The sequence below is a fragment of the Prionailurus bengalensis genome, chromosome C1 (genome assembly GCF_016509475.1).
Source record: "Prionailurus bengalensis isolate Pbe53 chromosome C1, Fcat_Pben_1.1_paternal_pri, whole genome shotgun sequence".
Taxonomy (NCBI): Eukaryota; Metazoa; Chordata; class Mammalia; order Carnivora; family Felidae; genus Prionailurus; species Prionailurus bengalensis.
Genome location: NC_057345.1, coordinates 45,899,112 through 45,923,291, shown reverse-complemented (window position 1 = coordinate 45,923,291; position 24,180 = coordinate 45,899,112). Strand labels below are relative to the sequence as shown.

Here is a 24,180-nt window from a genome sequence, read left to right as displayed (position 1 = left end):
CTAAAACATTGTTTCTACTTGGTTCACTTTTTGCCTCAGACTGTCAGTATGATTTAATTTTTATATAGTTTATTGATCATATGGTCTGGATTACAGGGCACTAATATATTAAAAAGAGAAGCATAGTTTTCTGTTTATTCTCTCACAGGAATACATAGCAAGCTTCATCTCCTTGTATCTGGAAAAAATAAAAGCTGATGTGCTACATAAGTGTTATGTGAGTGGAAATATGCTAGTGGTTGAACTCGTTTCTCATACCTTCTTGGAACGCTAAATTCTTAGTGAAAAAAACAAAACAAAACAAAAGTCCACTCTTGGCTTGAAGGCCAGAAGAATCTGGTGTCTGAGGACACCAAAGGGAGTTTACCTCCCATTGAACAGCTGTCTTTGCCAACTAATTGCTTTTGTAAACACAGTTAAGAATCTTTGTGTGGTAGTCTTTCCGAAATTGGTTTTGTTTTCCTTTCAATTATGTAACATGTACCGCCTCCTGTGTTTTGTGCACGGGTTCTGGTGTAGCAGGGGACATGAGAGTGGCAGAGGACCTTCCCAGGCAAGAAGGGAGGAGCATCCACTGTCCTTCTAAGCCCTGTTCACCTCTTCTTAATATAAATGTATCTCCTCTTTGCTGTAACCTTTGTGGGGAATTCACCTCCATTTCCTAGGTGAGAAGACCAGCGTGTCAGAGAAGGGAAGGACTGAGGTTCACACTGAAGTCAATATGGGTTGAGGACTAATTCTCAGTGAGCAGGACTGGAGTCAGTCTCCTTTTCAAGCTCAGGTTTTTATTTTTTTAATTTTTTTTTTTTAACGTTTATTTTTATTTTTGAGACAGAGAGAGACAGAGCATGCACGGGGGAGGGTCAGAGAGAGAGGGAGACACAGAATCTGAAGCAGGCTCCAGGTTCTGAGCTGTCAGCACAGAGCCTGACGCGGGGCTCGAACCCACGGACCGCGAGATCATGACCTGAGCCGAAGTCGGACGCTTCACCGACTGAGCCACCCAGGCGCCCCTCAAGCTCAGGTTTTTTAAAAAAATGTTTATTTATTTACTTTGAGAGAGAGTGTGTGTGAGCGAGGGAGAGACCGAGAGGAGAGAGAGAGAGAGAGAGAGAGAGAGAGAGAGAGAGAATCCCAAGGAGACTCCACACTTAGTGCAGAGCCCTGCGTGGGGCTCGATCTCAGTGGACTTTGAGATCCATCATGACCTGAGCTGAAATGAAGAGTCAGATGCTTAACTGACTGAGCCATCCAGGCGCCCCTCAAACTCAGATTCTTACCAGAAAATTCCGAAACCGTTCGCACAAAGTCCTCCCTCTCTACATTTCCCAGTTACCCATTTGCACCAAAGCAAATGGATAAACGTGATCGAACTCTTCTAATTAGTGATACGGTTTTGTGGCCCCCTGGCATTGTTTTGATTTGGGGCTGGTTGTGAGTCTAAGTAGTTCACAGATTTTTGAGGGCACCTTTTTACTCTGTGCAACTGCAGTTCCAAAGAAGGAACACCAGCAGTCCGTGGCTGTAGCAAAAGGCAGAGATTTGGTAAATCCATGCGGAGCTTCTATGCCCCTGCTTTCCCTCTTTCCTGTCCGTCAACGCGGGTATTTACTGAGTGCCTCCTTCCAACACATGCACTTTGAGGTCTAGGCAGTTTGAGACAGGTCCCGCTTTTTATGCGTGGGCTTTGTTCCAGGCCCTTCATCCTTCGAGCGCAGTTAGCTAATCTGCAAAACAGTGGTCAGCCTGGCCACTTCGTTATGTTGCTGCAAGGATCAGAAGAAATACTGGATGTGACAGTTTTTTGTCCTCTCTTAAGACTTGGGCAAATGCAAGGGATTTATACCTGAGCCCTGGATGAAGGTTTTGTGGTTGTCTTCATACATTGTATCTCAGAATAATAAGTAGATGAGACCGTGAAATACTCAGTAAGAATAGTATGGCGAAGACCAGAAAGCTTCATTTCAAATAGGAGAATGTCACGTTTGCCCAGTAAGTTGAAGACAGATGATTCCCATTCATCGGGACGCTAAACTGTAGCTGAGAAAGTGGACCCTAAAACTGAGCAGAATTCTTGAGCCAACTGCTCAACAACAGCGTACCTGAGCTCTCTTTAGAGAAAGTTGTTTGTTCAAAACAAACAAACAAACAAACAAACAACCAAACAAAAAACCCACTGTCCTCATTTGGCTTTTGATACCCGAAGGTAGGTAAGTTGAACTTAAGGTAGGGGGTGGGAGGTGTTTGAAGAAGCAGGTGCTTGGTCAGATTTAGCCTGGAAGGCTGGACTGCTGTGCCCTTCCCCGCCAGGAAATGCAGTCGATGTGTGTAGTATCACGAAGCAAAGAGAAAAGAAGCTCAAACGGGTAAAAATCTAGAATCTGGACACTCAGCAACTATGCTGGGTAATTTAGTGATTCCAGAATGTTCTTGGATGTTTCTTGATTTTCACTTAAACAGTGGAGGTAAAATCCTAGAACTGGTTCCATATATGGGCTACAGAACACTATCTTGTGTTATTATTTTTATTTTTTATTTTTTTTTCAACGTTTTTTATTTATTTTGGGACAGAGAGAGACAGAGCATGAACGGGGGAGGGGCAGAGAGAGAGGGAGACACAGAATCGGAAACAGGCTCCAGGCTCTGAGCCATCAGCCCAGAGCCTGACGCGGGGCTCGAACTCCCGGACCGCGAGATCGTGACCTGGCTGAAGTCGGACGCTTAACCGACTGCACCACCCAGGCGCCCCTCTTGTGTTATTATTAAACTACCCACTTTTAACTGTGGAAGAGAGGCTGTGTGGTGTAGTGAAGAGAGCAGGAGACTTGGAGCCAGAAAGCTTCCAGTTCCAGGGTGGCCAAAGCTACCATCCAGTTGTGTGGTTGTGGACAAGTTGGTTTTCTGTGGATCTCAGGGTTTTTTGTTTTTTTTTTTTTTCCCCAGTAGTAAAATGACTTGTTGGGCGGGATTATCTCTAATATGTAAAGCTGCCTTGCAACATTCTGTGACGGATTTCTAGTAGAGAGGAGTGACACATTTGTGGAATATCTACCCTCATGGGTGCACTCTGCTTAACTCTTCATTGTCCATTATCTCAGTGAGTCACAACAGTGATGAGCCTAGAAATAGGGGTTCTGGCCTCAGACTGCCACTAGGTCACTATGTAACTGTGGAGAAAGTCACTTGACTTCCCTGGGCCTGGGTTTCGTCATTATCACAACAAAAGGAAGGGACTAGATCATCTTCTCAGATCTCTTGCAGCACTAACAGTTTTATGATTCTGTGCTGGTAGATACTGCGATGTAGAAACCCAGTTGTTCCTTCTGTTGGACCATTTACCATCAACTGAAGTGTCATCTTTTTTAGCAAAGAATGAATGCTGACCATAAGGTAATATTGGTATTCTTTCTGGAAGGAAAAGTAAGCACCATTACTAAAGTTAACCCAATATGCTGAGAAACTAGCTAGATTTTTCCTTGGCCAGATGTGTCCCTTAACCTGCCTCCTGAAATGTATAGTACAGCTGACCCTTGAGCAATGCGTATGACTTTTGACTTCCCCAAAACTTTAAGGGCCTTCTGTTGACCGGAAGCCTTACTGGTAAACATGAACATCAATTACCACGTATTTTGTACGTTATAGTTATTATGTACTGGGTTCTTACGATGAAGTGAGCTAGAGAAAAGGAAATGTTATTAGGAAAATCTTAAGAAAGAAAAGATACATTTGTAGTACTGTACTGTATTAAAAAAAATCTCTGGGGGCGCCTGGGTGGCTCAGTCGGTTGAGCGTCCGACTTCAGCCAGGTCACGATCTCGCGGTCCGTGAGTTTGAGCCCCGCGTCGGGCTCTGTGCTGACTGCTCAGACCCTGGAGCCTGTTTCGGATTCTGTGTCTTCCTCTCTCTTTGACCCTCCCCCGTTCATGCTCTGTCTCTCTCTGTCTCAAAAATAAAATAAAACGTTAAAAAAAAAAAAAAAATCTCTGTAAGTGGACCCATGCAGTTCAAATCTGTGTTGTTCAAGAGTCGGCTGTAGTCACAAGCATACCATCACAACAGGTGACTTTTCCCTTTTTTTATTGCTCTTTTATTATAGTCACTATTTGTTTTTAATAACTCAATATGTTTTGATAGCTTAATCTACCATGTGAACCACAGAATGTAGAAACAGGTTTTCATTAATCCACTGGTGAGCTGTCGAGCCAGGCATCCTGCGTGGGTTGAAATAAAGAAGGGAACCTCCAGGGGCGCCTGGGTGGCTCAGTCGGTGAAGCGGCCGGCTTCGGCTCAGGTCATGATCTCGTGGTCTGTGAGTTCGAGCCCCGCATCGGGGCTCTGGGCTGATGGCTCAGAGCCTGGAGCCTGCTTCCGATTCTCTGTCTCCCCCTCTCTCTGCCCCTCCCCCATTCATGCTCCGTCTCTCTCTGTCTCAAAAATAAATAAACGTTAAAAGAAAAAAAAAGAAGGGAACCTCCATTTCATAGGTAAGCCATGATGACTTTTCCAGAATGGTTGAAAACCTCAGTTTCCCTAATTGCCCGAACGGCCAGGGTCTTTTTGTGCTGTTTTTGTTTTCCCTTAGCTCTTTCTTCCCAAGACACCAGGGGGGTTTAGCTGTCTTTGTGGGAGGCTGTTAAAGCCAGAGTTGGTGGCCTTTTCCACTTTTAGCCCCTTTGATTTCCTGTCAGTTTTGGATTTTTTCTTTCCCCTTCCTGTGCAGTTGTTTGGGCTGGCAAGCCCAGTTGGTCACAGCATGATGCTAATGAGATTGTAGTCGAGGACCTCTTCCCTGTGTGGGCAGTTATATTTATGGAGACACCCTACCCAGTGTGTCAATTCAACCAGCGCACATTATATGAGGGGTAATGACTTATTTGGGGGATGCCTACTATATCAGTATGTTACAAACTCACCTAGTAAGGAAACCCATCTGATGTGAAATGGAGATTCTCAGGCTCCTTCTCAGGAGATTCAGATTCGGCAGGCTTTGGGCCAGGACCTGGGGTCCTGTTTTTTATAAAAGCTTCTGTTGATTCTCATCAAGCCAGTCGGATATTAACTATGTTGTTCAACAGCTGTGTCTTAAGGGCAATTGGTCATGTGCTGGGCCTGTTGTCCCTGAACCGATTGTTCTGCCAGTTTTCACGTTGTTAGGTCGTCTGTAGTTTTTTCGTTGGTGGCCAGCACACCTGTCTTTCAGCAAAGATCATGAAGCTTGTTAGAATTCTTTCAAAAGGAGGGGCGCCTGGGTGGCTTGGTCGGTTGAGTGTCGGACTTCGGCTCAGGTCATGATCTCACAGTCCGTGAGTTCGAGCCCCACGTCAGGCTCTGTGCTGACAGCTTAGAGCCTGGAGCCTGTTTCAGATTCTGTGTCTCCCTCTCTCTGTGACCCTCCCCCGTTCATGCTCTGTCTCTCTCTGTCTCAAAAATAAATAAAAATGTTTAAAAAAAAATTAAATAAAATAAAATAAAAAAAAGAATTCTTTCAAAAGGAAAAACTACCTCTGCGTGCAGGCCTGAAGGTCTGTGATTTTTAGTGCAGGGACTAGGCGTGATGTCTTCTGATTGCCGAGAGGCCGGGATTTTTTATTTATTTTCCGGGTTCTAAACTGAGTTCTGCTCAGTGGAAGTTGCCAGCCCGGTGACCACTTTGGAAACATGAGGTGTTAACTTTGTAAATATTTTCTTTTGAGATCTTGAAGTTTGTGTATGAGTGACAAGCGAAATGAATAAATGAGGTTCTTGAACAGAGCCTTCAATGGATCAAAGTTAGCCTGGCAAAGTATTGTAGAAACAATACCAGCTTTGGATTCACTCAGATCTGCGTGTGACTTGGGCAAAAATTGTTTAACCTTTCCAGGCTTCACTTTCCTCATCTGGAAAATAAGCAAGAAACCTAGTGACCCCATTGTCCGGTGAAACTCGGATGAGGTCATGAATCTGAAAGCACTTTGGGAAGTTAAAAAGCACTCTATCACTACTAGGTATTGTGTTGCTATTATTACTCCTGGTAATAGTAGTATTTCCCTTTCTTTCCTAGTGTTCTTACTCCCCAGTGGTGCTATGAAATCCTTGCATTTTTTGGCAGCAGAATTGCCTGAAAAATATGCTAGGGGGAAAAAGTGGGAAGAGAATCCTAAGAAAAAGCCAGGCAGAGGGAACACAAATGTTTTCCATTAGCGGAAGAAAAGCAGGGGCAGGTTTTCTGATCCCCTGTGGGAAAGTCACAATACAGGAACCTCAGTAATGTCTGATGGCTGCTTTCTTCCCCTTTGCAAGGGACACGGCTGCATCATCTGGAGAGAAAGACAAACACACCTTAGGAAAGGTGGGAGGGAGTTTGGACAAATGGTATGTCTCAGGGTCACCTCTTATCCGTGTCTTCTGCCATGCCAGCCCAGGGAAAAATCTGACTCAAAAGAACAGCCATGATTGACAGTTTTCAAAATGCCTGTCGTCCAGGGCACTCTGTATTTCTTGAGGAAGTGGGGGACCAGCCGTGCTAATTATCAGATTGATTATGCAGGCCGACCGTGTGGGGTCGGTACCAGATTCCTTTCCTAGATGAGGAAACTGCAGCTCAGATGAGGAAACACGGGCGCCTAGCGGTCATTAGTCATGCAGTTTTCCAGAGCTCTTGTCCTCTTCCATCTGTCTCGCTGCCCACTTTTCAATGCAATTAATGCAGCGAAGACTTGCTTTTTTCTAGTTCATTCTATTTCATTCATTTCAGTTTTATTGAGTCCGGATATGTACTGTATGTTCTACGGGACCCAATATAGGACATACGTAGGAGTATTTTTTTTTTAATTTTTATGTTTGTTTATTTTAGAGAGAGAGAGAGAGAGAGAAAGTGGGGGAGGAACAGAGAGAGAGAGGGAGATATACAATGCAAAGCAGTCTCCAGGCTCTGAGCTGTCAGCAGAGCCCGACGTGGGGCTCGAATTCACGAACTGCGAGATCATGACCTGAGCGGAAGTTGGACGCTTAACCGACTGAGCCACCCAGGTGCCTCGGACATAAATAGAAACCTGAAGGATCACGTTGGGCAGTGAAGAGCTAGCTGTATATAATTAATGGCAAAACAGCTCAGAGTGTGTTGAATGAGCCTTTCTGTAGGAACAGTTCTCCACTGCCTTAGATTCATGGAATCGTTAGAATTTGGAAGGGGCTTGGAGGCATGATGATCAACAATATCAAGGTCTTTTTTTTTTTTTTTTAATTTCAGCCAGAAACACAGGGCTCTTGGTCGGGAGGTCGGAGAGGGAGGCACAGACTTTAGAGTCGGACAGATGAGAACTTGCCTGCTAGTACTGGCTTTGTACTCTCAGGAAAGTCACTGAGGGGCACCTGGGTGGCTCAGTCGGTTGAGTGTCCGACTTTGGCTCAGGTCACGATCTCACAGTCCGTGAGTTTGAGCCCCGCGTCGGGCTCTGTGCTGACAGCTCAGAGCCTGGAGCCTGTTTCAGATTCTGCCTCTCCCTCTCTCTGCCCCTTGCCGGCTCATGCTCTGTCTCTCTCTGTCTCTCAAAAATGAATAAACGTTAAAAAAAAAATTATAAAAAAAAGGAAAGTCACTGCATGTGTGCGAGGCCTCCGTTTTCTCCTTTGTCGGTGGGATGGTACGTGTGTTGTAGGGTTGTGAGACTCTGCCAGGCATAGTGCCTGGTGCGGGACACTCAGCAGGTGGTGGCGGCTGCTGTCATCCTTGTCACTGTGTCCTCATCTGGGCCCTTGATCTGATAAGAGGAGCCTGAGGCCTGAACTGGGTGGTGATCGCCTGGCCATCATGGAGGAGCAGGGCCTCCAACCAGTGTCTTGCCTTTCATGCCATTTTTCCTGTGTTGTGTGGCTGTGAGTTTGAAATCAGCATCGTTCGTGAGGTCCAGTTCTCCAGAACTTCTCTTTTTTCCCTTGCTGGTGTCAAAGGAAGAACAAGGCAAACGGGTTAACTTGTAATCTAAATCGGCAGGTAGTAGTTGAGTGAGGCCAGAGACACAGGCAAATTTGAAGGACAAGGCAGCTTTTCGATACCATTTTTCTTCAAACCAGCACTTGTTCTGGAAAGTGCTCATTACCAAAGATCACTGCTGACTGATTGGAGTTTGAACAGGCGCCCACTTTTTCAAACGCTGTATCAGGAGGGAAGAAAAAGAAAACCAAGTTTGCGAAGTTTTTGCTTTTTAAAAGCTTCTTGAGGGGCGCCTGGGTGGCGCAGTCGGTTGAGCGGCCGACTTCAGCCAGGTCACGATCTCGCGGTCCATGAGTTCGAGCCCCGCGTCAGGCTCTGGGCTGATGGCTCGGAGCCTGGAGCCTGTTTCCGATTCTGTGTCTCCCTCTCTCTCTGCCCCTCCCCCGTTCATGCTCTGTCTCTCTCTGTCCCAAAAATAAAAAAAAAATTAAAAAAAAAAAAGCTTCTTGAGGTAGAAAATATTCTCATGTGACTGAGGAGGAAACAGAGGCTCTCAGATTAAATAATTTCCTCAGGGTCATGCACTAATTACTGGTGCCAACATTCAAAAGAAAGCTGGGTCAGGTTCTCCAACATCCTTGTGGAACTCTCCTTCCTTTAGATCCAGATTTATAAATTAGAATGTGCATTAAAGTCCCCCCAATTTAAAAGCAAAGCAAACAACACACATGAGATCCAGTTGGAAACTTTTGAAAGGAACTTGTTGATTTCTGTGTTCCTTGAAAGTATATGTTGCAATCAGAATATTGGTGGTAAGTGTGTTTTTGAGGTTTGTCACAAATTAACAAAATTATATGCCTCGAGAGTTTTGCAGAGAAATGCAAATCAGTATAAGCGCCTTGTCATAATAAGCAGTATGCTTTGGTTCCTGTTTATGTACCCCCAAAGCACATAATGCACATAATTATATTGACACGAAGGAAGCCGTTCTCATTGATGGTTTCTTTATATCTGGCCCCCAAATTAGTTTGTGGTATCAGTCAGTATAATTTCTAGAGAGCCTGTTTAATTAAGTCTAGGTTGGTACCTGTCTTTCGAGTAGGGGTCTTGTCTTCCACGGATGTTCCTTGAACACCTACTATATGCTGGGTCCCTTGGAGTGTCTTGACCTTTAAGAATTCCTCAGGCTGGGGAGTGAGAAACAGACTTGCATACTTGTGCACACTAAGTGTCGCTGATGTGGAGTGATAGAGGAGGGGCTCTAGCAGAGAAGTGAAGAGTGGGGAAGTTTGCCTGAGCGACTGGAGCTGGGTCATGCAAGAGAAATCCTGGCTTACGTGCCCGGAAAGAGGAGACGGCGATCCAGCAAAGGGACCAGCAGGTGCTGAGCCGTGGAAACAGGAACATACATCCGGGAAGGGTGCGTATGTGAGGCTGGGGTGTAAGCACAGCACTGTGTGTTTGTATTGTGTGTGGGAGGGAGAATGTTGTGGATGAGGCTAGAAGAGAAGCTTGGAGCCATATTATAAAGGGGGGGCTGTGAAAGGCAGGCAGCCGAGGTACTTGAACTTTATTTTGGAGGACCAGCCGAGCAAATGAAATTTTATTTTTGTTTTCGTTTTCCTTTTTATTATGGAAAATGTCATATAGAAACCAAACACCATATATACCTAGGCGTGGAATTGCTGGGTCATATGGTAACTCCATGTTTAACTTTTTGGGGAACTGCCAAATTGTTTTTCCATGGCGGCTGCAGCATGTTTTAGAAATAGCATAACATTAGTTGAAATATGTCAGGAAAAAAATTAAAGGTTTTATAGACAACGTTTGGAATTAACATATTCATGAACCATTTTTAAGAGAGGATTCATCTACTCTGATTTGTGTTGGAGATCACTGGGCCTGAGGAGAGGGAAATTGGAGAGTGAGGACCAGTTATTAGGGAGGCTGAGAAGAGAAGGTAAGAAAGATGACAGAGGGGCGCCTGGGTGGCTCAGTTGGTTAAGCATCTGACTTTTCATCTCGGCTCAGGTCACGCTCTCACAGTTTGTGAGATTGAGCCCGCTGATGGGCTGTGTGCTCTGGGGCTCTGTGCGGATAGCACAGAGCTTGCTTGGGATTCTCTCTCTCTGCCCCTCCCCCAGTGGCACACACTCTCAAAATAAATAAATAGAAAGAAAGGGAGGGAGGGAGAAAAATTAGATAGATAGATAGATAGATAGATAGATAGACAGACAGATAGGTAGGTAGATAGAAAGAAAGAAAGGAAGAAAGCTAGATAGACAGCTAGTTCCTGATCTCCTTGGTGGGAACCTCTGAACAGTGGTGCTATTATTCCCTCCCTCCACACTTTCAAGGCAGTGCTTATATAAGACTCAATGAAACCCATCTTGTAGGACTACTAAAACGCTTCATGTTCATAACCTTACTAGACAAGTGAACTTGTGAGTTATCTCTGCACCCCTGCCTCCCGGAACTTTTAAGTTTCTCAAATGCCCCTGAAAATAAACGGGCCATTGGATATCCTCCTGGTTTAGAGAAACAATTTTTCTTGGATTGTAATGCTGTCTTTAAAACGGCGTTGTTGAGGTGTAATTCAGGTACTGTATAATTCACCCATTTAAAATGTACAGTTCACTGGCTTTCTGTATATCCTACGGACTTGGGCAACTGTCACCACATTCAATTTTTAGAACATTTTCATCCTGTAAAAAGAAACCCGTACCTGTCAGCGGTCACTCTCCATTTACTCTCCTGGTCCCGCCATCCCACGGCAAGCACTTATCAACTCTTTGTGTCTATACGCATTCACCTCTTCTGGACGTTTCATGTAAGTGGAATCGTCAATGTGGTCTTTGTGAATGGCCTCTTTCACTCAAGATAATATTTTTAGGGTTCATCCATATTGTATCACGTATGAACAGCGTGTTTGTTCAGCATGTATCAATACTTCATTTACTTTTATTGCCAAATAATATTCCATTGTATGGCCATACCACATTTATCAGTCAGTAAGACCTCTGGGTTACTTGTACTTCCTGACTATTACGAATAATGCTGCTCTGAACATTCGTTGTACAGACTTTGTGTGTGGCTATGTTTTCAATTCTCTTGGGCATGTATACTTAGGAGTGGAATTGCTGGACCCCATGGTGACTCTGTGTTTAACTTCTTGAGGAAACCGCCAAACTCTTTTCCACAGCGGCTGTACCATTTTAGAAATATCTTAAGATCGGGGCCGCCTGGGTGGCTCAGTGGGTTAAGCATCCGACTTCAGCTCAGGTCGTGATCTCACACTTTACGCATTCGAGTCCCGCGTCGGGCTCTGTGCTGACAGCTCGGAGCCTGGAGCCTGCTTTGGATTCTGTGTCTCGTCTCTCTCTGCCCCTACCCCTCTCGCATTCTGTTTCTCTCTGTCTCTCTCTCCCTCAAAAATAAACAAATAAATAAATAAAAACATTTAAAAAATTAAGGAAAATTTCTTCAGATTAATTAAAATATGTAAGGAGAAAACACAAAAGTTTTACCAAAGACCTTTGGAATTAACATATTCATGAAACCACTATAGTGTCCCTTTGTTCTCAGGGCCATTTTCCACAAAGAAGCAAAGTTTCTAATCAGTTTACTACTGTCCCTGGGTTTAAGATGAGTGGGCAGAGAACAATAAAGCGGACCGAGGAAAAGGATGCCGGGTGGTCAGCTAGACCGCTCACCCGCTGAGTAACCTATTTCCACAAACCGGGATGTTACAGGCAGATTCCTGCCTCGGCAACATGAAAACAAGACTTGGATCTTCAGAGCCTCTTGAAAACAGTTACAAGTGCAAATGTTAATATTAAGACCTGAGTATTCCTGAGATCTGTCTTACAGTATTTTTAAGGCTATGGAATAGAGCTGTCGTGTCTGCTAAGATTGTTCCTTCACTCTCCCCCCTGCCCCCAGTTGTGTGGCTGTGTACATAATGATCATGTCAGAAATGAGAATTACCACCTGTCTTTTGGACTTGGGCTGGGTGCCGGAGATGGTAAAGAGCGTAAGACCCTAGCACAAATCTTTAGGAATTAGTTTAAATATCATGCTGTAAGTTGTTCTACAAATGAAACGGTAAGGGCGTGAAAAGCCACAGATATTACAAAAGGGTGAGGAAGAGACTCACCTTTGTTTATTTTTTAAAGTTTATTTACCTTTGAGAGAGAGAGAGAGAGAGAGAGAGAGAGAGAGAGAGAGACAGAGCAAGGGGGGAGGGGCAGAGAGAGAGAGAGAGAGAGAGGGAGAGAGAATCCCAAGCAGGTTCCACGCTGTCAGTATGGAACCTGATGTGGGGCTCCAACTCCCAAACCATGAGATCATGATCTGAGCCGAAACCAAAAGTCGCATACTTAAGACTGAGCCACCCAGGCGCCCCAACACTTACCTTTATTAATAGGAACATTAGTTGCTGTCTCGCTTGATCTCTACAATAACAGAATAAGGTAGATGTCAATGACTTGGTTTTACAACGCGGAGAGGGGAAATGATTTGGCCAAGTTCACACAGCTCATGTGTGTTGGGGCTGGCCTGGGACTCAGGCCTGCCAAAATAATGTTAATTGCTGACATTTATCAAGTACTAGCTCTGTCCCTCTCACTGGGTTAAGCAGTGTGCCCTCATTCTCTTATTTAATCCTCCCAATGAGCTTGTGGAGTCCTTATTACCGATATCTCCATTTTATAGGACCGAGGTTCAGAGAGGTTAAAAAATAACTTCTTAAAGATTATGGGGCAAGTGAGTGTCAGTGTTAGGGTCAGAGCTAAGCAGTCTGTCCCATAAGACCAGGCTTTACTGCTTTTGTTCTCCAGGTGCTTCTGAAGCCCCCTTTGTCCATACTAGTCCGTGCTGGCTTTCACATTGGTGACACATGATGAATTGTCCAACATGAGTTATATTTGTGATTCTCACCCTGGGTTCTCTGGGCCTGTAAAGCTCCACTGGGGCAATTATGGGGCATCTTATGCTATTTTCTGTACTTCAAAAATAGCTAACATGTACTGCACATTCATTTACCCACAGTCAATTAGACTGGACTAACTCAGACCATCAGCCTCTGCCTAGACGAGTCAAAGCATTGGTGTTCTGTGCTGTGACTTGAATGTGTAAGGACACTTGTCCACTCACTCTGGTCCTGCTGGTTATCTCTGCTCATTCAGAGATGGGATTGGCACTGTCTATGCTTTGTTTTACAAAAGCGGAGAAATGATGTAAAATACAGTTTACTTGGTAAATAAGGACATCTTCCAGAGGTCACAGAGGGTCAAGAAGGAAGTGGCAGGTATCTTTGGTGGTGAAAAGGTTGAGCATTCCTGGATGGAGAAGCCGCTCTGTGAATCTAGAGCAGAGGAAACCACCAGGTCATGGGAAGGCGGCCCAAATGGAAGAGGGGCTGGAACCAAGCCTTTGTCACCGGCATCAGGCAACGGTAATGGGTTGTTGTGTTAGTGACCTTTTCGTTCCATGGGCTTGATGTGCTGTGCTTGTGGTGTGATGTAACCTTTGGGTCCCATGGAGAAATTGGCGCTTTTCTGGTTAGTGGCTGTGGGTGCAGTACCTTCATTAGATGCGGTGAATAGAACTTCTCCCAATAGCCTCTTCCCCACAGATGACCCACATTTTTGTGGAGTTGGTGACCACCAACAGGAAGTTGCAGACATGCTTGTCAGCCGCACGGTGGATTTCATTAGACACTTGCCCACAGTAGCTGATTTGGTCAATTTGGCCTCCATTGGTTTCTAGGGAAGAATGACCTGATGTATTAGTTCTCATCATTGCATTGGTCTTGGCTGTCATCTTGGCCTTGATGGACATTTTGATGAAATATATAGTGTTGTCTTTTGAACAGCTGTACCTACTTTCAGCAGGCTAGGATTTTTAAAATATTGCCAAGGGTGTTACCAACTTAGCCGAGTCTTTTGTTTGATGGGCTTCTCACTTAAATCTCTTTGGAGAGAGTGACTCCAATAAGTAGGCAGGAGGGATGGTCTCCACTCATTACCTGGTAAACGATTGCTTTGGAAGATCTGTATCATAGGCATTGGGTGAATGCATGATTTCCAGGGGCTGGCTGGAAAATTAAAATATGCTTCTTGGGTCAAAACATTCAAACTACTGGCCTTTCAATCCCATGGGAAAATAAGCCATCTTGATTTTTTTTTTTTTTTCCTTTGGTTCAATTTCCCTAGGGCCACTGATGATTGAAAAACCTTTCATCAACATTTTGCCTTAAATTTGGTGTCTGCAGTCCCGCTTGTCTGGGTGGTGAAATCCAGTTATTATTAATTAATAATCTCTTTCACTGAACAGTTCCATCAAATGCATCTGAGAATTTGAACGTAAATATTTTGTTTTGCCCCAATTGATTTCTCTCATTCTAGATAGATCTCTGGCTACCTAAACCCTGAAAGCTAACAAAACAAAACACAAATACCCCCACATTCAGAATATTTTTCTCCAAATGTCAATTGGAAAAAGACTAGGAAACGAACATTTTTTAAGCCCTTCTGGTATAGTCACGCATGATGTGTATCTCATCAAATTGTGTAATGCCGAAGGGGGAGATATTGCCATAACTGATTTTTAAAGACGAAGCAGTTGCCCTTTGGAGAGGTTGAGTGGCTTGCTGGGGATCCTGCGATAGGAAAATGGTTGAGTGCCTGGGGATAAGAAGCAATCAACACCTTAGCTCTTCCCTCCCACAGTGAAGACTAGCATTGGAAATTGCACTGGCTTCTATTTTCAATAATAAGCTTATGAAGAAAGCAAGCAAGCCAGAAAGTTTTAGAATGAAATGATCAGGCCTTCTAAAGTGTTCAAGTGTGATTTGGGATTTAGAGCCTTTTAGTTTTTTGCCTGTTGCTTTGCAGATTCCTGGAGGGTCGAGATTAGACTCAAAACCTTCAGGCTGGAAGGGGGAAGGGCGTGCATTTTGCTGGAGACTTATCTGGCAGGCTGTAATGCAAGGGGCTTTACAGGCATTATTAACTGACTTGAATTTCACAATAACTCTGTGAAGGAGCAGGTTGGAGTTCATTTTAGTTTTCTCTGAACTTAGTTAGCAATGCCTGTCTCAACTCTTTCTGGTGAGTAGTGACACAACGTATTAATAATTCAACTAGTTAATCACTAGCAAAGATCGTTTACTAAGATTCCAGGGGAAGTGCTTTTCTGGGATCTGTTTTGAGCTGGTCACTCATGCCACGCATCCGTTTTTATTGAAAATACGCAGGATATTCTTAGCTCCAGCTCCGTAGAGCATTAAAGAAGGGCAGGGGCCTGGCAGGAGAATAGTTTGCCAATTTCATACAGAAATGGATGGACTTTTCTGTGTAGAGATTGGGGACTTCAGATTCTGTCGTTGCTGCTTATCAGTCTTGCCCAAAAGAGTTAAAAAGACGCCGGGGAAATGCAACATTTTGAGGGAAGTAGCCTACACTTTGGTTACAGGCTCTGTGTATTTCCCAGGCTATTGTAGGTTTCCTATTCATCTGGTTTTGAATGGTGGTATGATTAGCATGAGAGCAAGTGTATAAAGTAGGTCTTTTTCTCCTTTTCCTAAAAGAAGTTTTGTGGCGTTTCTTTTTCTGACAGAGTTGGCATGAAGCTTTGACAAACACAGACCCATGGAAAAGTTAAATAGGACTTAGAGCAGACCCATTTTGTACAGATCCTTCACACTTAGCATGCAGAGCAGCAAAGCAGCTGGCAAGAGGCACTTGGGATCATAGGAGTCATAGCAAGGGCTGTTCCTCCCCTGTGGACCAGTGATGAATGGGAAATACCCACAAAAAAAAAACCAGTGAGAAAGTGCATTCTTGGCTATTGACCATTCTCTGTTGTCGGAAAACTACAGATGAGAACATTCCTGGGACTCCCGGTCTATCTTATCTATCCTTCAGTGTTTATTGAGATACATACAAAGGCTGAGAGAGACACAAAGAATCTGGAGAGGTGGATCCTGCCCTTAAGGGGCAGGTGAGAAGATGAGAAGATAGGTACACAGTCAGTTGACCTAGAAAACACAGCCAGGTGTCTTGGGTGGATAATTAAATGAAAAACTTAAAATGTGGAGTCTAGGAAGCAGCTCCTTGCTGATCCTGGGCTGTCTTCCCTGCTTTGCTGTATTGGTTGGGGGTCCCCTGGCAAATCAGTACTACTTTAGAAATGATACGGTGGGGGTGACAATTTATTTTCTGCTGACCTGTTAGAGCTATTGAGACCACAGGGTATGGTGTCACGAATATACAGGAAATGCCTTAGGCTGTAAAATCATGTATGTATTATGCAATGGATGTATATGTGTGTGTGTATTCATATATATATGTATATGTATATACACGTATATGTATATATATGTATATGTATATGTTTGTGTATGTATATATACATATATATGTATGTATATATTATCTTCTGAGTTTGCTCTCTTCTCCATTCTCCCTGTTTCTATCTCATTTTAGATGCATGCTATCACATACTTGTGGCTGAAAACATTTCTTCAGAGGTTTTATTTCTAAGGTGATAGTGTCTCCCCTCCATATGCATTAAGAATAAAGGAGTAGGGGCGCCTGGGTGGCGCAGTTGGTTGAGCGTCCGACTTCAGCCAGGTCACGATCTCGCGGTCCGTGAGTTCGAGCCCCGCGTCGGGCTCTGGGCTGATGGCTCGGAGCCTGGAGCCTGTTTCCGATTCTGTGTCTCCCTCTCTCTCTGCCCCTCCCCCGTTCATGCTCTGTCTCTCTCTGTCCCAAAAATAAATAAACGTTGAAAAAAAAAATTAAAAAAAAAATTAAAAAAAAAAAAGAATAAAGGAGTATTTCTTGGGGGCGCCTGGGTGGCTCAGTCGGTTGAGCTTCCGACTTTGGCTCAGGTCATGATGTCACAGTTCGTGAGTTCGAACCTCATGTTGGGCTCTGTGCAGACAGCTCAGAGCCTGGAGCCTGCTTCGGATTCTGTGTCTCCCTCTCTCTGCCCCTCCCCTGCTCGTGCTCTGTCTCTCTCTGTCTCAAAAATAAATAAAAAAAAAAAAATTACAAAAGAAAAAAAGAATAAAGGAGTGTGTCCTAAAACAGCAATTCAGATTGCATAGGCCTTTCTCTTCAGACCGGGACTTTTATGACCTCTTATTGACAGCAAAGTAACCTTTTATTTTATTTTTTTTAGGTTTTTAAAACTTGTTTTGAGAGAGAGACAGTATGAGTAGGGGAGGGGCAGAGAGAGGGAGAGAGTGAGAATCCAACTCTCCCAACACCAGCGCGGAGCCCGATGCAGGGCCCAAACCCATGAAGCCGTGAGATTGTGATCTGAGCCAAAATTAAGAGTTGGATGCTTAACCGACTGAGCCACCCAGGTGCCCCTACAAAATAAACTTTTAAACGTATTTGAGACCCTTCGGAGTGAGGCCCCAGCCAACTGTTTGTGTTCCTCATTCCCTTGCTTCCCATTCCCCCTCTCCTCCCCTTCTCCATGCCCTTGGCCCCGGGCATCTCCCTTCTATGACTGCTCACTGGCTTCCCCACTGTCATGCTTTCTCTTTGTTCACTGTATGCTACGTACCTCCCCATATTCAGTCCAAGTGCAATATCTGTGAAGCCTTACTCTATTTCCTCTGGGCAGAATTAGACCTTCTTCGGGCCCTCATAGCACTTTGTGTTGATCTTTCTCAGGTAGAGCGTTTGGTTTATTTTCACTTTTGTATAGTTCCATCTTAATAGATTATGACTTCCTGGCATATAATAGGTGCTCAAGAAATTGTATTAAAGAAAATGTCAGCAAAAAGTTATGTTAGAAAGTAGAGACAAGAAGCAAAAAAGAAAAGTAACATTTTGCACAATCCTAAGGTAGCCGCTGGCACACTATCTCTTCTTTCTATAAATAGCTACATTATTATTAAGTATAATTATAATGCTAAACACTGTATGCTTACTACATACTTCCTGCCAGTCAGTGTGATGAAATGGGAAAAAAAACCCAAAAAAAACCCTTTGCTTCCTAGACTTGTAACAGCCCATCATAAAGTACTAATGAACTTGAGAAAATTGAGAGTATGTAACAAAATTAAATGCCGCTAGATATTTTGAGTTCAGTTTCACATTCATACAGTGTTTTGTGGTCAACAGACTGAATTTGTACTAACCACGACAGCTTCTGTTTTAAAAAAAAGTGTTTAACTTACCTTAAAAGCTAGGGCTATTTTTAAACTCTTTCTTTACTTTTTTAAAAAATATTTTTTTATTTTTTAGAGAGCATGAGCAAGTAAGCAGGGGAGGGGCAGAGAGAGAGAGAGAGAGAGAGAGAGAGAGAGAGAGAGAATCCCAAGCTGGCTCCACGCTGTCATCACAGAGCCCAATGCAGGGCTCGATCTCACAACCCTGAGATCATTACCTGAGGCAAAATCAAAAGTCGGACGCTTAACCAGCCGAGCCACCCAAGTGCCCCAAAAGCCAGGGCTATTTTTAGAATGAGAGATTTTTCTCATCTGGTCCTGTCTGAAGGTAGGATTCTACATGGAGAGAGAGAGGAGGCCTTCTGTGGAGGAAAGACATCCAAACTGGGAAAAAGAAATCTAAATCTGGGCTTCTGTTCTAACCTTCTAATTTTACTGGATCACCTTGGCCAGGTAACTTTCCTTCTCTATGACTGTTGCCTCAAAGACTGTTAATATGCAATCTGTCTTGCTATAATTTTAATCCAGCATGAACTATGTTTGGTACTGTGTCGTTAATTATTAGCATTATTAATATTAATCAGCTTTATCATTAAAAGCCCTAGAATAAATGGTCATGGTGTGTCATTTCAACAGATATTCCTTGAGCATCTTTTTTTTTTTTTTTTTTAACGTTTATTTATTTTGAGACAGAGAGAGACAGAGCATGAACGGGGGAGGGGCAGAGAGAGGGAGACACAGAATCTGAAACAGGCTCCAGGCTCTGAGCTGTCAGCACAAAGCCCGATGCGGGGCTCGAACTCACGGACCGTGAGATCATGACCTGAACCGAAGTCAGATGCCTAACCGACCAAGCCACCCAGGCGCCCCTCCTTGAGTAACTTTAATGTACCAGGTAAAGTGCTAGGTGTTGGGATCTAATGATGAATTGGATGTGGTCCCTGCCCATGAGTATTCTGGAGCAGACACTGGGCAGATACGAATCTAGAAGTTCAACACGGACATTGTATGGGGGTAGCAGAATTGGTCTGGGGAGACCGAGGGTAGTAATATCACAGTTGTTTGGACGGCAAATCGGGAGAAGGCCGTTAGGCACCGTTGTCAAATAAGGCATTACACCAGCAGAGTGGTTCTTCTTTCTCAGCCCTGACCTGTACTGATGACCATCCTTTAGAAAAGTCTTAGAATGCAGAAGGCATTGGGCACAAGCACCAAGGGTTTCCCCTGCCCACCCCTATTTTATGGGTGGGAAAACTAGGCTCAGAAAAGTTAACCGTCTTGGAAAATGGGTAAAACCCAGAGGAAATAAAACGCTTACCTTGTGCAGGTTCAAGTTTAAATCCAGTAAGTACTTTATTTTAAAGCATCCCTGCACGCTATGGATTTGGTCGTTTTGCAAATCAGATACTGACCCCATGTGTCAGTAATCTACAAAGCCTTTTAAACCTTAACACAGCATACCAGAGCACAGCGAAATATTCTTACAGTAAAAAAAAAAAAAAAAAAAAAAAAAATTCCAAAAATATGATAATGTTAAAAGGGAATAAATAACCCCCTCACCCATCATCCCTCAAAATTCTAATCCCCAGAGGCATCTACTGTTAACAGTTTCTAGTTCCTACCAGGCTTATTGTGAATACACAGGTATTCTCCTTGACATCCACATTCAGCCATATTGCTCTCATTCTCAGTGTTTCCTAGACACGCCCTACAGATGGCTGCCTTCTGGCCTTTGATCACGTCTTCCCTCTTCAAAGCACCCTCCCCTTCCTCTCTGCATGTGGGAAAGCGTATCCATTCTGATGGCTGGTTTCTGCTCATCCCACTCCCTCACTACGTCCACCTCATCTGAAGTCATCCCAGCTGTGGCACTAGTTAACAGCCTTAAACAGAGCCCTGAACTCTGTTGGTCTAATATTCCTCACTTAAATAATGGGGCAGTTGAATTAGGTGGCCTTTTTTTTTTTTCCCTTCAAGTTTATTTATTTATATATTTCGAGAGAGGCAGAGAGAGTGAGAGCAGGGGAGGGGCAGAGAAAGAGGGAGAATCTCAAGCAGGCTCCACACTGACAGCGCTGAACCCCACTGATTCACAGGGCTTGAACTCACAAAACTGATATCGTGACCTGAGCTGAAATCAACAGTCGGGCACTTAACCGACTGAGCCACCCAGGCACCCCTAGGTGGTGGTTAAGATCTGCTGAGGTCATACAATATTAAAGACTGCACCTAACACAATGCTTAGTTACTTTGGAGTCTTGATCGTATTGGATGGCTGAGTCCTGTCCCAGGATTTCAACACAAGAGAGATGAAGAGATTGACCTAACAAGTTCCCCCAGTCCAGCGCTTGCCCAAAGTGTTAACCCTTTATAAAAAAACAGTGTGGCACAATGGAAAAAGGATGTGTCTTGGGACAGTTCTGGGCTCAAATCGTGGTTCCACCATTTGCTAGCTTACAACCCAAGGAAAGGATTGTAACCTCTCTGAAACTCAGTTTCCTCATCTGTAAAATGGGGGCAGTCATCCCTATCTCAGAGGTTGTCCCAGGATTGGAAGATGCCCTGGCAGACAGCAGCCTATTCCACACTGACCTCTACCTCTGCCCTGCCCCCCCCAGAAACTTTTTGTTTGGAAACCGTTATCTGTCGGAGGTAATTGGCAAACTTCAGAACCAGTAAGTGTGTCAAAGAGTGCTACCTGGATTTATAGCATGTGTAGTATACAAAGTGTGGATTAGACGTAGTTTATCTGATCTTTGAAAAGTAGCTTTGGAGCCCTTCCAGAGAATCCTACGGCAGCTGCACAGATAGCAACCTTGCCAGCTGCTCTTGCTAAAGGAAGGTGTTTTCCAGTTGGGAGAGAGTGTGCACGCTGGGGTTTTGTCTTTAATGCATTCCAGTGTTCTGAGGCAAAACTTGCCCAAGAGATTAAGCTGAGCATATTAACCAATATCATTTAAAGTTGATTAAAACTATCATCTTAATTAAATACAAGGGAACAAGAAGTTCTCAGTCTTCTGGTAGCAATTAAAGACTAAAGAGTCAATTTGAAGTTGTTTTTGCAACTCTTAAAATAATACTCGGTCTCTCCCCCTCCCATGAAACAGAGTTTCTTAGCTATAGACATGCCCTCACATTGAGGTTTTTGAAAGCTGTTAGGACTACAGACCTGCTGGCCAACGCTTCTGCTGCCAAGGCATCGGAGTTCTCAAAAGCAAGAGGGTTCAAGCTCAGGATACGCTGATTTGGAAAGAGAGCCCAAACAAAGGGCCTTTTGAGGCAGGAAACGGGGCTTTGGCTTCAGCACAGAGCAGTGTGGGATTGGAACAGCGCCCCGGGACTTGCCGAGGAGGAGAGGGACTATGGGATCGATGGAGGAAGTATAAACTTTCCCCATACAGTGAGAGTTTATTCCAAAACCCTCGAAAGTCGGTTTCAGAAGCTGTTATCTTTCCTCTGTCCGCTTAATCTGCACAGCCTGTCTAGTGTGGACTTAACACCAGTATGTCTTTTAGCAGAAGACGGAAATGATCCGTGAAGGTACACACAGACATGACCACTCTAGCAAGGATGTCTGACCTGAGACCAAAGGTTTTCCTCTCACCACCCAAAGTGACTGCGTTCATGAATTCACTGATTCACCCGCTTATCTGTGCAACATTTTCTGATCACCTGCTATCAGCCAGGTTGATGGAGCTGAGTTAAAGGAGTACGATTCCAGTACAAAGGAGCTTAAACTTGAGTGGACCAGAGCGCGAAGATTGGAAGTGAAGGAGACTGCCTTTCTTCATAAGCACCCACCACCGCGTTCACATACGTGTGGCCCTCTCCCAACCAACAGGCTTTTAAATTTGACCTTCCCTGAAGTGAGACTTCAGTGGTCGCCTCACAGATTTTCTAAACAGCAGCAGCCCCACCAACAGATGGAGCCCTGCAGGGACGGTTCGTTAGAGAAGGGCTATAAACATGGAGAAGACTCAGCGATATAACTCCCGGAAGAGCAAATAAATTCTGGCAGAGCCCATTCATTTTTTTTGTTTTCCTTTTCTTCATTTTTATGTATCTAAACAGTACCTACTAAGCAAAAACGTCCATGAGCAGTAAAGACCCACTTCCTGTCAACTGCTTCGTAAGGTTGGAGCAGGGGGCGTGGGGGTCGACAGAGAACAATGGGAACAACGAAAGGAAATGAGTGGGTTTGGCAGAACCTTTGACAACAGACAGGATTCTGGGAGGGCCTGGGTCCACCGGGACTGTCACCTAGACGAGGCGCAGCGACTCTGGGTCACCCATTTGGAAAACTAAGATTTCAGGGCAACAGGACTCAGAGATGTGAGCAAGGAGGGACAGTTTTTCGTAGATTAGTGATCTTAACTATTTGTGCTCTGTGCCCCAAATGGGTGTCAGTAATGTAGTCCATGCTAAAAGGCTCCTGAGAGCCAAGACCTAAGCCTCTGCCTTGTAGCATTATTTATGTGGTGGCAGTTAACGAGTATTGTTCCTCCCCTAGTAGTTTTATGGATGCGCTTGACCAACAAAGTCAAGCACACCTGAATTCAGAGGTGCCAGGGCTTTGAATCTGCATCCAGGCTAGGTTATTCTTACCCTAGTTAGGTGTTGTCATGAGATGTAGGGACAGCATGTCTCTCTCTTTTGATTCAGGTGGACTTAATTCACTTTGACAACTGGACTCAATCAGAGACATTATAACAGCTGATTGGTTTATTGAACAATGACATTTAGAAGAAAAGTGTCCCATGTGTTTGTAGATATCTGGACCACGCGCACAACTTTTCTTTCCCTCTTTGAATGAGAGCATTTTGTATGGTGGATTAAGATTTGGAGAAAATACCATATTCCTATACATATTGGGAGAGACACAGAGAATAGCTATAGGTCTATGTAGAACCCTGAGAGTGAAATCTGAGGCAGGGACTTTCTCTTTTTACTTCTGTATTCCTGTTGCCTAACTCAGGGCTTGGTATACATAAATTGTTCAGTAAAAATTGAAAAAAAAAACAAACAGATAAACCGAAGTGATTTTTACACTAGCATAAATGTTATAGCCTTTCTTTCTTTTTTTTAAATAATGTCTTTTTTTTTTTGTTTTTAAAAAAAAAATTTTTTTATGTTTTATTTATTTTTGAGAGAGAGAGAGACAGCATGAGCAGGGGAGGGACAGAGAGAGAGAGGGAGACACAGAATCTGAAGACAGGCTCCAGGCTCTGAGCTACCTCTGAGCACAGAGCCTGATGCGGGGCTCGAACTCATGAACCGCGATATAATGTCCTGAGCCGAAGTCGGACGCTTAACTGACTGAGCCACCTAGGTGCCCCTGTAGCCTTTCTTTCTAAACCTATCAGTTTGTTTTTCATCACTGATGTTTTAAACTTGCCTAAATTTGGGAAAAAGGGAGAAAATCACTCATATCCACCACCTGACACAAATTCTACCACCATTGGGGCATATATCCCATTAGCCATTTTTACTTGAGTTTCTTTTAATTTTTTAGGTATATATATGTACATATTTTTGTATGATTTTCTGTGTTGCAAAGAATTGCCATAATCAAAGTTATTCATCTTTACCCTTATTCAGAATTAAGGATTACCCTGTAACCCTGTACCTTTCCTCCCCGTTTCTCCCCTAGATTGATTCTCTCTCTGGGGTAGTACTGTTGGCCCTGTTTGCTAGGGCTTCTATTAACAAAGTACCACACACTGAGCGGCTTAAACAGCAGAAATCTATTGTCTTACAACTCTGGCGGCTAGCAGTCCAAGATCAAAGTGATGCACGGTGGTTCCTTCTGAGGGCTGTGAGGGAAGAGCTGTTCCATGTCTCTCTCCTTGGCCGAAGATGGTGATCTTCCTGGGCCCTTGGCGTTCTCTCTCCATGTGCCTCTCTACGTCCAGATATCCCATTTTATTAGGTCACTTGTCATGTTGGATTGGGATCCACCCTAATGACCTCACTGTGAATTACCTCTGTAAAGACCCCATCTCCAAATAAGGTCTCACACATGTTGGGGATGGGAGGAGGAGACACTTCAAGCCATAACACTCTTCCATTTATACGC

At 44.1% G+C, this 24,180-nt stretch overlaps 1 protein-coding gene across 3 annotated transcripts in view; it reads left to right on the top strand.

Moving 5' to 3' along the window:
• The window catches only part of PLPP3 (phospholipid phosphatase 3), an 87,441-nt gene that overhangs the window by 3,069 nt on the left and 60,192 nt on the right, over positions 1-24,180 (top strand). The window contains exon 1 of one of the 3 annotated variants that reach the window (XM_043575087.1): positions 9,209-9,332. The exons of the other annotated variants lie outside the window; for them this stretch is intronic. Within the exon in view, the coding sequence (XP_043431022.1) occupies positions 9,227-9,332 (106 nt within the window). The 5' untranslated portion in view covers positions 9,209-9,226. Of the gene's footprint in view, positions 1-9,208; positions 9,333-24,180 lie in introns of those variants that run through there. 3 annotated transcript variants of the gene reach the window in all.